Source organism: Lithobates pipiens, unplaced genomic scaffold (genome assembly GCF_037356315.1).
Source record: "Lithobates pipiens isolate NorthernLeopardFrog02 unplaced genomic scaffold, aLitPip1_a1.2 Scaffold_16, whole genome shotgun sequence".
In the NCBI taxonomy this organism is placed as follows: domain Eukaryota; kingdom Metazoa; phylum Chordata; class Amphibia; order Anura; family Ranidae; genus Lithobates; species Lithobates pipiens.
Window position 1 is genome coordinate 375,395,860 of NW_027507748.1, and position 14,149 is coordinate 375,410,008.

General features: G+C 46.8%; 1 protein-coding gene across 1 annotated transcript in view; it reads right to left on the bottom strand.

Moving 5' to 3' along the window:
• The window catches only part of LOC143982973 (multidrug and toxin extrusion protein 1-like), a 131,702-nt gene that overhangs the window by 21,173 nt on the left and 96,380 nt on the right, over window positions 1-14,149 (bottom strand). Inside the window, exon 12 of the mRNA XM_077482157.1 lies at window positions 4,523-4,598. Within this exon, the coding sequence (XP_077338283.1) occupies window positions 4,523-4,598 (76 nt within the window). The remainder of the gene's footprint in view (window positions 1-4,522; window positions 4,599-14,149) is intronic.

Sequence of the window (14,149 nt, forward strand, 5' to 3'; positions counted from 1 at the left end):
CTGAAATACCCGGTGATCCTGGCAGTCCCCCTGTTTTCCTATTTCAAACTCACCACACTAGGCATGACAGTATATTCATCTCAGCATGGTCAGTTTTTCTGGCTGTACATGGAGAACAGACTGCCTGTCCTCCAGTGATAACACTGGTTCTGACATGTGCCCCACCCCATACAGCCATTCACTCGGAAGATCAATGTACTGCTGTTTATCCACCCCCACCTCTCCAAGTCCCTTATGCAGCTACTTTTAGGCAGGTGTGAAGAAATGCTGTGAAGTGAGAGTGCTTAAAGCGGTTGTAAAGGCAGAAGGTTTCTTATCTTAATGCAGTCTATGCATTAAAATAAAAAACCTTGTGTGCAGCAGCCCCCTCAGCCCTCCTAATACCCATCTGAGCCCATCTCAACCCAGCGATGTTCCAGGAGTGTCGCAGCTGCCCAGGACTCTCCTCCTCATCGGTAGCATTGAGCCATTGGGTCCTGCTGCTGTCAATTAAAGTCAGTCAGCCAATGAGGAGAGAAAGGGGCAGGGCTGAGCCGCAACTATGTCTGAATGGACACACAGAGCTGTGGTTCAGCTTGGGTGCCCACATAGCATGCTGCTTGCTGTGTGGGCACTCAACAGGAATGAGGGCCTGAAGAGGGACCCAAGAAGAGGAGGATCTGGGCTGCTCTGAGCAAAACCACAACACAGAGGAGGGAAGTATAAAAAAAATTTAAGCTAAGAATAACAAGGGGACGTTACAATTGATTTGTTTTTTTTTTCGCAAAAATATATATTTTGTTTATCAATCTAGAAAAAGCGAAAATTAGCAAACAGAAGAATAATCTAAATCAAACCAATATTTGTCATGAATACTCTATAGCTTCAAACCAGCATCAATTCTTACACTTGCACACATTGTAAACTTGCACAAAATCAGAGATTTTTTAGGATTAGAGTCAGGTGCATGATTAACCAATTGTGCCAATCAAGTGCTAATGACCATCGATGTCATATGTTGGTTGAAACACATAGGTTTATTTACTAAAGCTGATTTGTGCAAAATTAGGCTCACTTCTAGATTCTAAAACAATCAGCTTTCGGGTTTTATTGCCAAAGCTTAATTGAACAAGCTGATTGGTTTCAGTGCAGAAGTGAGCCCAATTTTGTACTCTCCAGCTTTACTAAATTAACCCCACAGTCATTAACTGAAACAAAAAAAGTTGTGTAGGAGGCTTAAAACTGAGTGAGAAACTGACAAACTCTGCTACTAAGGTGAGGTTGTGGAAGACCGTTTCATGTCATAGGTCATACACCATGGCAAGACTGAGCACAACAACAAAACACTGCATCAGCATTTAAAAGCAGACTGGGGGTTTAAGATGTCTTCAAGCATAAAGAAATGGGCAATATTGAGGACGGTAGACACAGTGGTTGGCCAAGGAAACTTAATGGAGCAGAGGAAAAGCTGACTTCCCTTCAATATTGGAAGATGTTCTGCAGTTTTATCAATACAGAAGTGGTGCAAACCAGTGGGACCCAGGTACACCCATCTACAGTCCAGAGAAGTCTTGCCATAAGTGGTCTTCATGGAAGAATTTCAGCCAAAAGGCCATACCTCTGATGTGGAAACAACCTACAGTCGTGCCAGTAGTGTCACTACTGGCTGCCTCCACCTTATTTGAATTTCCTGTGTCCCCTACGCTCCGGCCGTCATGTTTAGTGTCCGCGCCCTGTGATTGGGTGTATGGGGGTCATGTGTGGTGTGGGGCTGGCCTGTCTGAGATCGCTCCTTAAGTCCCACGTCCGCACATGACGCCCAATCACAGTGCGCCAGGAAACACTGAACATGATGGCCAGAGCGTGGGGGAGACAAGCACTGTAAAGTGTGAGCCACCAGGGGGGCTGTTTTCTCCTCCTCCTCCTATCTTCCAGAGTCCGGACCTATGCAGGACATGAAGGTGAGGCATGGATAGGCATGGATAGGCATGGATGGACACGGGCTGGGGGGGGGGGGCGTAGGGGTGCCGTATATGTAGTGTCAGTATAGGAAGACTGTAGGCAGGACAATATAGTGGTCAGCGTAGTGTAGTGTACTGTGTAGTATAGTCAGTGTAGCAGTCAGTGTAGTGGTCGGTGTAGTGTAGTTGGCAGTGTCGTGGTGTGGACAGTATAGTGGTCAGTGTAGTGGTGTGGAAAGTATAGTGGTCAGTGTAGTGGACAGTATAATGGTCAGTGTAGTATAGTGGACAGTATAGTGAACAGTGTAGTGTAGTGGACAGTATAGTGGTCAGTGTAGTGTAGCAGTCAGTGTAGTGGACAATATAGTATAGTGGTCAGTGTAGTGGACAGTATAGTGTAGTGTAGTGGACAATATAGTATAGTGTAGTGTAGTGGACAGTATAGTGCACAGTATAGTGGACAGTATAGTGTAGTGGACAGTTTAGTGGTCAGTGTAGTTCTCAATGTAGTGGACAGTATAGTATAGTGATCAGTGTAGTGTGTAATGGTCAGTATAGTAATCAGGTAGGTCAGTGCTATTGTATTTGAAGGGACTCAGGGAAAGCTAAAAGTCTGCAGGTTAGGGGGCGCAAATTACTTGTCTTGGCCCGGATGCTGAAAACCCACGCTACGCCACTGCCTACAGTACCTGCAAAGTTCCTTCACAAATGTGCAACTTGTATGCAAGTGTACCTAGAACAACTGATACTGTTTTGAAGGCAAAGAGTGGTCACACCAAATGTTGATTTGATTTCTAATATGTTCATTTACTTTCCATTTCGCTAATTGATAAAAAAAATTGAATATTACCGTAAAACTTCTGAAGAATTATTTCTGAAAGCATTCTTAATTTACAGCATTTTTTCATAACTGCCAAAAAACATTTGTGTCTGCCTGTCTGTCTATCCATCTATCCTATAATTTTTTTCTAGTTTAAACTGAATGGATTTTTTTTTACAAGGCAAGGGTTCACATATACTTTAGGTCCAACATGATGATGAGATAGAAGACAATTCTTAAAAAAAAAAAAAAAAAGACAAAGGGTTCTTTTCTATCTAAGGTTTGATGGTGAATTTTGCCATTCAACCAAAATTCTTTGAGAAATGTTCTATTTGTGAAGCAAGATTTGGAACATTCGTTCAGTGAAAATTAAAATCTGCGACGTTTACCAACATCTGTCTGTCAACGAGAAAATGTCTCCAACATTCACCTTCAGCATGTTTGGACTATACCTGGTCAAGCTGCTGTATTGTGTCAATGGTTGTTTTCATATAAAAAATAAAAAGGATTTGATTTACCTGCTGCTGAAATATTTAATTTACTACTTATTGCTATAGGGTTACTAGCCTACATGTCTGGTGTATTAAACTGGTTAGACGTGGAAAGGGGGTCATGCTATAATTTATTTTTCGCTTACTTGATTTTTTTTTGTATGTATGTTTGCTTAAAAGACAACTGTCCTAGGATAAAAAAACTGCATAAAATCTACGTTACTGCATGTTGAAGAGTTACAATCAGCAAATTCATCTGCTGGCTTAAAAGCAGTGTGAATGTACTTATGAAATTTCGTGACCATTCACCAGCTGCACATTTTGTAAATAGAGTGCATTGAAAAAGTATTTATACCCCTTGAAAATTTTCCACAATGTATTTTATTGGGATTTTATGTGATAGACCAATACAAAGTGGCACATAGTTGTGCAGTGGAAGGAAAATGAGAAATGGTTTTCAAAGTGTGGGGTGCATTTGTATTCAGCCCCCGAGTCAATACTTTGTAGAACCACCTTTCACCACTTACAGCTGCAAGTCTTTTTGGGTATATCTAGACTCTAGAGAGTGGAATTTTTGCCCACTCTTCTAAAAAGTATTGACCCAAGGGGGCTGAATACAAATGCCCCCACACTTTTCAGATAATTGTAAGGAAAAACATTTATAACTTTCCTTCCACTTCACAATTATGTGCCGCTTTGTGTTGGTCTATCACATAAAATTCCAATAAAATACATTTATGTTTTTGGTTGCAATGTGACAAAATGTGTAAAATTTCAAGGGGTATGAATACTTTTTCAAGGCACTGTAGGATAAATGTGACGTGGTATGCCAAGTAAATACTGTTTGAATGTCACTTGGGTAAATAGCAGTAAAGAACTCACTGTGTGAATTTACCAGTAAATCCTTTATAAATATATCCCAAAAAACAAGGAACTTTTTGATACTTTTTTGATGTGGCTTGGCTGTTCAGATATGTAAAATGCTGAATAATAAACATTATTTCTGTGTGGACTTTAGTTGATATAACCGCCAACTCAGTGGGAGATCTCTCTGTTGATCTCTCTGTTGATCTCCGCTGAGCCGGTGGAGGACAGGTCCTTCTCTGATCACTGAGTGGGGAGGGGCTTGTCAAGCTCCGCTGGTGGCTATGGAGAGATCGGACGAAAACAGACAGCAAGGGACCAGAAGCAGTTGCAAAGAATTATAATTATCTTAAAAAAAAAACAAACAGCCTTGTTCATTTCTCTAAAACCATACCAGTATCACATACTTATCATTAGTAAATATTTCTCCAAGTGGTTTCTTCAGGACAAGGAGTAAAATGAAGATTATCGGTGTAAATAAAGCTGGAAGAAACAGAAATGATATATATACATGAAGATCTGGATTCTACATTCTACACAGTCAAACAAGGATGCACAAAACTCCAATATACTAACAGCGTTTGGGATGATCTTCCACAGCAGAACATTTATTTCAGCATTTGATACATTGCCAAATGTACAGTGTTTTTTTTATTTCTTACTCACATAAGACACATAAGGAATTGTTACTTGGTGGGACCAGAATTCAGCAGTTTAAAAAGGAGCAGAGCTACATTAAAGTGGTTGTAAACCCATTACAACCACTTTAAACTACTGGTAAGCCTAGATTAAGGCTTACCTGTAGGTGCAAGAAATATCTCCCAAACCTAAAAGGTTTGGGAGATATTTGCAGAAGTAGCGGCACCAACGTCTAGGGCGCAGGCGCACTGTGCAAGCCGTTTCTAACGGCGATCATGATGTTAGTGGCGGCATCAGCGCGCATGCGTGGGAGTGACATCATCGCAGCTCCGGCCAGTCACAGTGCTGGAGCCAAGATACCCGGAAGTCACTCCGGGATAGATGGCGGCACTGGAGGAAGCGAACGAGGGCTGAGGCGTGGGCTTCGAGCTCAGGTAAGTAATTCATAATGAGCTAGTATGCTATGCATACTAGCCCATTATGTGTTTGTCTTGCAGGGTGTATTTTTTTTTTTTAAGAGGCTTTACTTCCTCTTTAAGACTCCTTTCACACTGAGGCGCTCAAAAACTGCCCATAAATTGTCCGGCATTTTTGCGACATGCTTTTTTTTTTAAGGTCAGTTGTCACGTGACCTTAAAAAAAAAAAAATGAGCCAATTTGTGGCGCTTTTGCAGTGCTTTGGAAGCGCTTCCCACACATTTCAATGGACAAGGGGTGCTTTCTAAACATGCCCCAAAGATGCTGCTCCAGTGTGAAAGCACCTGAAAAGCCCCTCAGTGTGAAAGGGGTCTAAAACAAAGCTTTCATGTGTACCCCCCACCATTTATTTATTTATTATATTTAACAGGGTATATACAGTAGTAAGGTGGTCTTGATCATGTCATATACAACACAATATTCAGAATGGGGCAGTCAGAAATATGTAAAGTATAACACAGCGTACAGAGTCTGGCAATCAGGGCTATTTAAATCCCAAATCCAACTAAAACATTTTATTTCATTTTGGGAAGAAGAGGGTGGATTAGAGCCTCTGTTTGGTTTCTATTGCTGTCTGTGTCTCTGTTAAAGAGATTTCTCCTCACTTCCTGCCAGGACAGAATAAAATCTCAGACCCTGGGACACGCAAAAAAATAAAAGCTATTATTTAGCAAAGTGTAGTAGAGATACAAATTTCTGACAATGTTTAGTTGAGATATTTCTTAATTCATGTGTTTTTCCAGAGTACAGGGAAGTGAAAACAAGTGTTAGACAGCTATAATCTTAAAAAGTTTTCCATGCACAGCATTTAGCCCTAATGTGCATATAACATTTACAGAAACAAAAAGAAAGACAAATGGAGAAGAAAAGAAATGTTAAAATTAGGTAAAAGTAACAAGGGGGGGGGGGGGGGGGTGCATAGGGTGACCACATTTCCAAACTGGCATTCAGGGACAATTTTGCCAAGGACCGGGGGGGGGGGGGGGGCGCAAATGTAGTCTCAAGATTGACGGCGGATTCAGAAGTGGGGGGTATTTGTTGGGTAAATGGCTGGTGCTAGTACTGAAATTATTCTGACACCATGCTTAGTATGGTGTCAGGATGATCAAATCACATTATTTCTATTACTACATTGTAATATAAAATGAAATAGTTCAACTCACCATAACGCTGAGGGAACCCTGAGCTTGTCATTTGCCACCAGATGCTGCTTGTCACTTGCCACTGTCTCCTGCCACCAGATGTCACTTGCCACTGTCTCCTGCCACCAGATGATGCGTGTCACTTGTCACCTGCTGCCAGAGAGAGGGCAGGGAAAGAGAGGGGGGAGAGGGGACAGGGGAGAGGGGACAGGGGAGAGGAGACAGGGGAGAGGAGACAGGGGAGAGGAGACAGGGGAGAGGAGACAGGGGAGAGGAGACAGGGGAGAGGAGACAGGGGAGAGGAGACAGGGAGAGGGAGACAAGGACAGGGAGAGGGAGGGGGGACAGGGAGAGGGAGGGGGGAGAGGGGACAGGGAGAGGGAGGGGGGAGAGGGGACAGGGAGAGGGAGGGGGGAGAGGGGACAGGGAGAGGGAGGGGGGAGAGTGAGACAGAGGGGGGACAGGGAGAGAGAGGGGGGACGGAGAGGGAGGGGGCAGAGAGGGGGGACAGGGAGAGGGAGGGGGCAGGGAGGGGGGACAGGGAGAGGGAGAGAGAGGGAGCTCAGGGAGACAGAGGGGGGAACAGGGAGAGAGAGAGGGTAACAGGGAGCGGGAGAGGGTAACAGGGAGAGGGAGAGGGTAACAGGGAGAGGGAGGGGAGGGAGAGGGGGGACAGAGAGAGAGGGGGAGACAGAGTGGGGACAGGGAGATGAAGGGGGGACAGGGGGAGAGAGAGAGAGAGAGAGGGAGGGAGGGGAGAGAGAGGGAGGGGAGAGAGAGGGAGGGCAGAGAGAGGGAGGGGAGAGAGAGGGAGGGCAGGGAGAGGGAGGGCAGGGAGAGGGAGGGCAGGGAGAGGGAGGGCAGGGAGGGGAGAGAGAGGGAGGGGACAGGGAGATGAAGGGGGACAGGGAGATGAAGGGGGACAGGGGGAGGGGGAGAGGGAGGGCAGAGAGAGAGAGAGGGGACAGGGGGAGAGAGAGAGGGGACAGGGGGAGAGAGAGAGGGGACAGGGGGAGAGAGAGAGGGGACAGGGAGAGAGAGAGAGGGGACAGGGAGAGAGAGAGAGGGGACAGGGAGAGAGAGAGAGGGGACAGGGAGAGAGAGGGGGGACAGGGAGAGAGAGGGGGCAGGGAGAGAGAGGGGGCAGGGAAAGGGGGGACAGGGAGGGGGGGACAGGGAGAGGGAGGGGGGACAGGGAGAGAGAGAGAAATGGGGGACAGGGAGAGAGAGATGGGGGACAGGGAGAGAGAGATGGGGGACAGGGAGAGACAGGTAGGGGGGACAGAGAGAGAGAGGGGGGCAGGGAGAGAGAGAGGGAGGACAGGGAGACAGAGGGGGGGCAGTGAGACAGAGGGGTCAGGGAGAGAGAGGGGGGACAGGGAGACAGAGGGGGCAGGGAGAGGGAGAGGGGACTGAGACAGAGGGGGCAGGGAGAGGGAGGGGGACAGGGAGACAGAGGGGGCAGGTAGAGAGAGGGGGGAGGGAGAGGGAGGGGGGGAGGGAGAGGGAGGGGGGGCAGGGAGAGGGGGGGCAGGGAGAGGGAGGGAGGGGGCAGAGAGGGAGGTCAGGGTCTGGTTAGCGACAGTGCTCAGCTCACTCACTTGCATGGTCGGGGGGGGGGGGGGGCTCACAGTCAGCGGCTTCCCGGTGAGTGTCACAAGCTTGCCCAGGCAGGCATGCTGGATGGAACAGTGTGCGGATCTCCCCTCGGAGGATGGAACGGCAGCAGCCATTGGAGGACTTCTGTCCCCGCCCACCACCAGCGTGACCGTGACCTATCACAGTAGCCAAAGGAAGTTCTCCAAGGCTCTGTGCTACAGGTGGTGGGCGGGCCAACAACAGTAAAAAGCCGCCCTCAGGACTCAGGAGGAGGAGATTCAGAAGACGCTCTCTGGCTGCTCTCTCTCTCTCCCTGCTGCTGTGGCTGGAGGTGGAGGTGGGTGGACTCAGAGTGCTGTTGCTAGACGCGAGGCGGGGCGGCCCTAGCAACCAGTTAGGCAATGTTTATTGCCGCGGCTGTGTGTCTTTACTTCATTCCGGGACACTGTTTTGTCCCGGAATGAAGGTGCCCGGGACACGGGACACAGGTATCAATTAAGGGACAATCCCGGGCAATCCGGGACACGTGGGCACCCTAGGGGTGCATTAAGAATAATTGTAAGGTACTGGGATTATGTTCTCTTTTTGGTTTGCATGAACTTCTGACAATGTTTTATTCTGGTCTGTGCCTTCCTGTCCCTGTCTCCCTGTAACAGCACCGCCATTTCAATATCATTTGGACAGTAGGTGAAGAAATATGTTCTGCTGTATGGGATACTATGATTCTATTGTCAAGAGCTGCATAGAATATTTGTCTCTTACAGTTTAAAGTGGTTGTAAACCCTTACAAACCACTTTGACCTACAGGTAAGCCTAGATTAAGGCTTACCTGTAGGTCCAAGAAATATCTCCTAAACCTACACGGCTTAGGAGATATTTACCCGAAGACAGCATAGCGATGCATAGTAGTCCATTATGCTTTACCTTTGCAGGGAATCAAAGAGGAAGAAAGCCCATCAGGGTTTACTTCCTCTTTAAGTAAAAGGCATCAAAAAGTACTGTGCTTTGCATGTGCTCAGCAGGGAAGAGATAGGTGCTGAAGCAACTGGTTAGGTGGCTTTTAACAGTAGCAGCAAGCCCTATTATCCCACGTGTTTTGTGCATATGCTGCACAGGCAGTATATCCTCCACTTGGGCCCCGAGGTGACAGGCTCAGAGCAGTTGCTCTTTTTGTTCTCAATATTAAAGTAGAACTAAAGGCAAACTTTAAAAAAAATGGAATAGAACATTTGGAATAAACTTTTAGCATCCTTGTCCCATTGAGGAGATTTCTCTATACTCCCCGTCTTATAGCCAAAACAGGAAGTGAGTGAAAATCCCTCAGTGAGCGAATTCCTGGTTGCACCAGGGTCACCAGAACTAGTGGAAGATTTCCCCACTACTCCAGTTCTAGGCAATAATAGTAAACAACAGTGGCGGCTGGTGCTCCAACAGCAGTGGCGGCTGGTGCTCACCCTGCCAGGTCTGCACTTACCCCATTCAGGTCGCTGGTGGCTTCCTCATCTTCTCATTCTGGCCAATCTGGAGCAGCTTGACCAGGTATAGTCCAAACATGCTGAAGGTGAATGTTAGAGACATGCTCAATCGATTGGTCACCTGCTTGCCTGTCCGCCCGCCAGCCACGCACTTATCCTATCCAGTTTGCAGCTTCGACGGCTTCCCCCCCGCAGCTTCGACGGCTTCCCCCCCGCATCTTCTCCTGAGCCCCGGTGGTCGCTTCTCTTCCCAGCCAATCAGGTCTTAGGACTCCCAGCCAATCGGGTCTTAGGACTCCCAGCCAATCGGGTCTCAGGACCCGCTTCCTGAATGGCGGGGAGGAGAAGCAGGAAGACATTAGCGAATATTAATTTTCTAATGTCACATAAGTGGGTGGGCACACCCTTTTTGAAGCCAATTGGAGCCTCAGGCTCTAAGCATGTGCTTAAAAAAAACCCCCAATGAAATCCATGGATCCGACGACCTGTATGGAGATTAGGGGCCGGGTGCATGGATTAGGGGGCGGTGCCCCTGCGCCCCTTGTGATCAGCCACAGTTAAACAGGTAAAATAGAGAGGGTGAATCTCTCTTAAGCCTGGTACACACTATTAGTTTTTTATGTTCAACCCAGCGGATTGTAATAAAAAAACCTGTCAGCTCCGGTCAGAGCTGCTGTGCTAACGATCCGACGTTAGTACAGCAGTCTCCCCCACTGAGGGACTTTTTTTGTCGGCTGGCATTCGGGCCATGTGTACAGAGGCTTTACAAGAGCACAGACAGCAATACAAACCTTATAAATGTTCTAATCCCTCTCCACTCCAAAACTTAAAACACGGTTTGCCTTTAGTTATACTTTAAGTCGATTCTGCCTCCCATGACAGTGGCATTCTTTCTTCCATAAATACACAGAATTTTTGAGCCTATATTAACATGTACCTATAAGCAAAATATTATTATTTTTTCATTTTGGATAGTGCAATGGAGGTTTTTTATTTTTTTTGCTATCTCTGCACCATAGGGGAGACGTTTCCTCACTTCCTTTTCCATAGTCAAAACAGTACGTAGAGAAAATCTCTCCAAAGTATGGGAGCCCTGGGTTGCCACCACAGTCAACAGAACAAGTGTCCCCATTGTAATTATTTATTTTAAAAAATGAACTATATTATAGGTATCAAGTAAAAGAAGGAAGCCAAGGGTGGCTAAGTGAAGGTAAGAAGAGGGGAAAAAAAGGGGGGGGGGGGATAGGATGAAGAACAAATGGGAGCCGTTCTAACAACCAGTACCTAAACTGTGCAATTAGATAACATTACAAATAACCATAGGCCTGTTACTGAGAAGATGCCTGTGGAATGACTTCAGACATGTATGAAGCATAATCCCGTGAGCACTGGAAATCATGCCAATAAAAGTATGTTTTATTCAATTGCCCCTCTTTATGACTCATAGCCACCCTCAGGTGCTCCATGTTATTAATTTTATTTACCACTGCAAGCCACTGGCCAATAGTAGGGGGTCAGTACTTCTTCATGCTTTCCCCTCTATTACTGTTTTAGTGTCACCCCAAAATTTGAGACTTTTACATTCACTTTCAATGATAATGGTAAACAGGTCAAAGGGTAAGGGTGAAACCCACTAATGGGAGCACAGACTGCAATAAAAACTGAAAGCTGTCCAAAACTCTCTAAACTCTATCCAAAACGAAAAACATGTTTTACCTTTCGTTACATTGTAAGGTTATGGGTACTGTCTGTAGCACTGCCACTGGAGTATATATAGATACATAACATACACCAGTATTTTTAGGAGCAGCAATGCCAGCCTACACCTTCTTTCAAAACAGTTGTGCTGGACTGTTCCATGTGCATGCAGCACTCATGGTAACACACAGGTGTGGGGGTGTAATACTGTAATAAATGTATATTAATGCAGTTGGGACATGAGAACAATATGTCTTGTACAACAAAGCTTTGAAAGGACTTTGATGCGAAGCAATTACATTGTTTACAGCCAGCCTGCAGTAAACATGGCTAGAACAAGGCATACGGTCATCATTATCTAACCAGCGGGACTCCAGAGCATATTCAGTTTCCCCCTCACACCTGGCCAGCATGGTGCCTGAAGGGTGATGAATTGATTGGATGGACAACCTGTGATAATGTGCTTTGGGAGAGGAACAAACATTTCAACGCCCCCCCCCCCCCCCATTAGGGTGAGAGTTAGACCTGTAAGACCCCTTTCTTCCCTTGTTACCCCATCTTCCCTCTCCTTATTTATAACTGTAATCTATCCATATTGTAATAAATCCAACCCTTATTCTAAAAATTAGCCATCCTTTTATTGGAAACCAGACACCTCAAACAAAGCACATTTTACCTACAAGACAGAAGTGCTGAGATTCACGGTTCCGTAAGGACGAGCAGGACTTCTATGAATCTATGAATCTCTCATTGTAAAGTCAGCCAATAATGCCACAGAAACCGGTAGCGCTGCAAGTGTGGTGAGTCTTTTCTATGGATATGCGAAAGTTTTGAATGATATCAGGTAAAAGTGGTAATGAATGAACAATACCGAATGCTAGAAGAGCGATTTGTTTCTGAGTTGTAAGAGCTAAAGGCAATTGAGTTTGGTTTGTTGCTCAGTGCAGTCAGGGCTGTCTTTACCGTGGGGCAAAAAGGGCATTTGCCCAGGGCCCTGTCATTGTTGGGGGGCCCTACACTGCCCGCCCCTTGAGCCCCTTGCTGCCTGCTGGAGTAAAGCCACCTCCAGTGCTGGCCACATGCTGGCTGCTCACTACTGTCACTTGGAAATACACAAGTGGTCGCTCTCTCATCCCTCGGGTATACATATTGATCTATGAAAGCAGAGGATGAAGGGAGCAGGGACTCTGCACAGGGGAATCCGCTTCAGGGACTGGCAGGCTGCACGGACATTGGATCACAACATGCAGAGAGCAGCATTTGGGACAGAGGAAAACTCTGTACTGGAATTCGGGGGGGGGGGGGGGGGGGGTTTGTGGGAGGAGAGCCTTGAACTTAGGGGGAGTGGAGCTCTGTACTGGAATCTGGGTGGCAGGAGAGCCGTGCACCCCTGCACTCTGCACCCACCACACCCCTGCACTCTGCACACCTCCAAGCCTGCACTCTGTACATAGTACACCCCTCTATGCTAGTGCAGTTTGACCATACCCGCAATTTGCTGAGGTTGTGTAGTAAGCTCTAGCAACTAATCAGTGAGCAATAATGATTTGCAGTAACCTCTAGAATCCAATTAGTGAGCAGTAATGATGTTCTGTAACCTCTAGCAACTAATTCTGTGAGCTGTAATGATGTGTTGTAATCTCTGGCAGCCAATCACTATCTCTGCCTGATCTGCTGCAGTAAACTCATTTTGAGTCTAGCTGGGGGGGGGGGGGGGGGGGGCAAAAAAATCTTTGCCCAGGTTGTACAATCAATATTAAAGTGGCCCTGGGTGCAATGTTGGAATGTTAGTACTTTTAGAGTTGTGGATTCTGTGGATTGTATAGTTGTGAAATAGAACTTGTATATACATGCGTTAAAACATATGCCTCTGCCAGTTATCATTCATGTGCAGATGAACCTCTTAAAAGCCAGTGTAATGTACTATTGTGTCAGCAACATAATAGCAGAGGGGGGAGTGAGAAGTAGAGGGAAACATCTCAGGGAGGACATAGAGAAAATTAGTGAAAACCTTCTAAAGGTTGCAACAGCCTCCAGTATTGAGATGGATGAATTTTCGGCTACAGCAGGCAATTTGTCAGAAAGAAACAGTGAGCTACAAGAACAGCTTCAGAGGTGCAGCATGGACTGTGATGTGAAGAGCAAACTTTTATGCCGCGTACACATGATCAGATTATCCGGCAATCCTCCCGTGCGTGGGCTCCAGCGGACTTTTTCGTTACAAAAGTCCGGCAGACTTAGAAAGAAGCTTTGACTCAAAATTGTCCGCCGGACTCAGCAGTCCGGCGGACAATCCGGCCGTCTGTGTGCTAGTCCGCTGGACTTTTGAAATGAACGGACTTGACCACACACGGAGTAAAGTCCGTTCATTTTGAACGCAGCGCCAGGTAGACGGGACTAGCGCAGGAAGTCAATGTCACTGCCTCCATCAGCCAGATTGACAACTCGCTGGCCCCGTCACCTGGTATGGACTTAAAGGGGAAGCCCTACACCAAAAAAAATGGTGTACTGGTCCCCCCAAAAGTCCATATCAGACCCTTATCCGAGCACGCAGCCCGGCCGGTCAGGAAAGGGGGTGGGGACAAGTGAGCACCCCCCCGAGCCGTACCAGGCCATGTGCCCTCAACATGGGGGGGTGCTTTGGGGAAGGGGGGCACTGCGCCCCCCCACCCCAAAGCACCTTGTCCCCATGTTGATGAGGACAAGGGCCTCTCCCCGACAACCCTGGCCGTTGGTTGTTGGGGTCTGCAGGCATGGGGGCTTATCGGAATCCGGGAGCCCCCTTTAATAAGGGGGCCCCAGATACTAGCCCCCCACCCTATGTGAATGAGTATTGGGGTACCATGTACCCCTACCCATTCACCTGGTGAAAAAAAAGTGTAAATAAAAAAACACGTCTTACCTCCACTAGTAAAAGAGCTAGTAAAAGAGCAGAAGATAGCAGAGGAGTCTGGCGAGAAGACCCCTCACGACAGAAGACCACCGGAGCTGTCCAATAAATTAT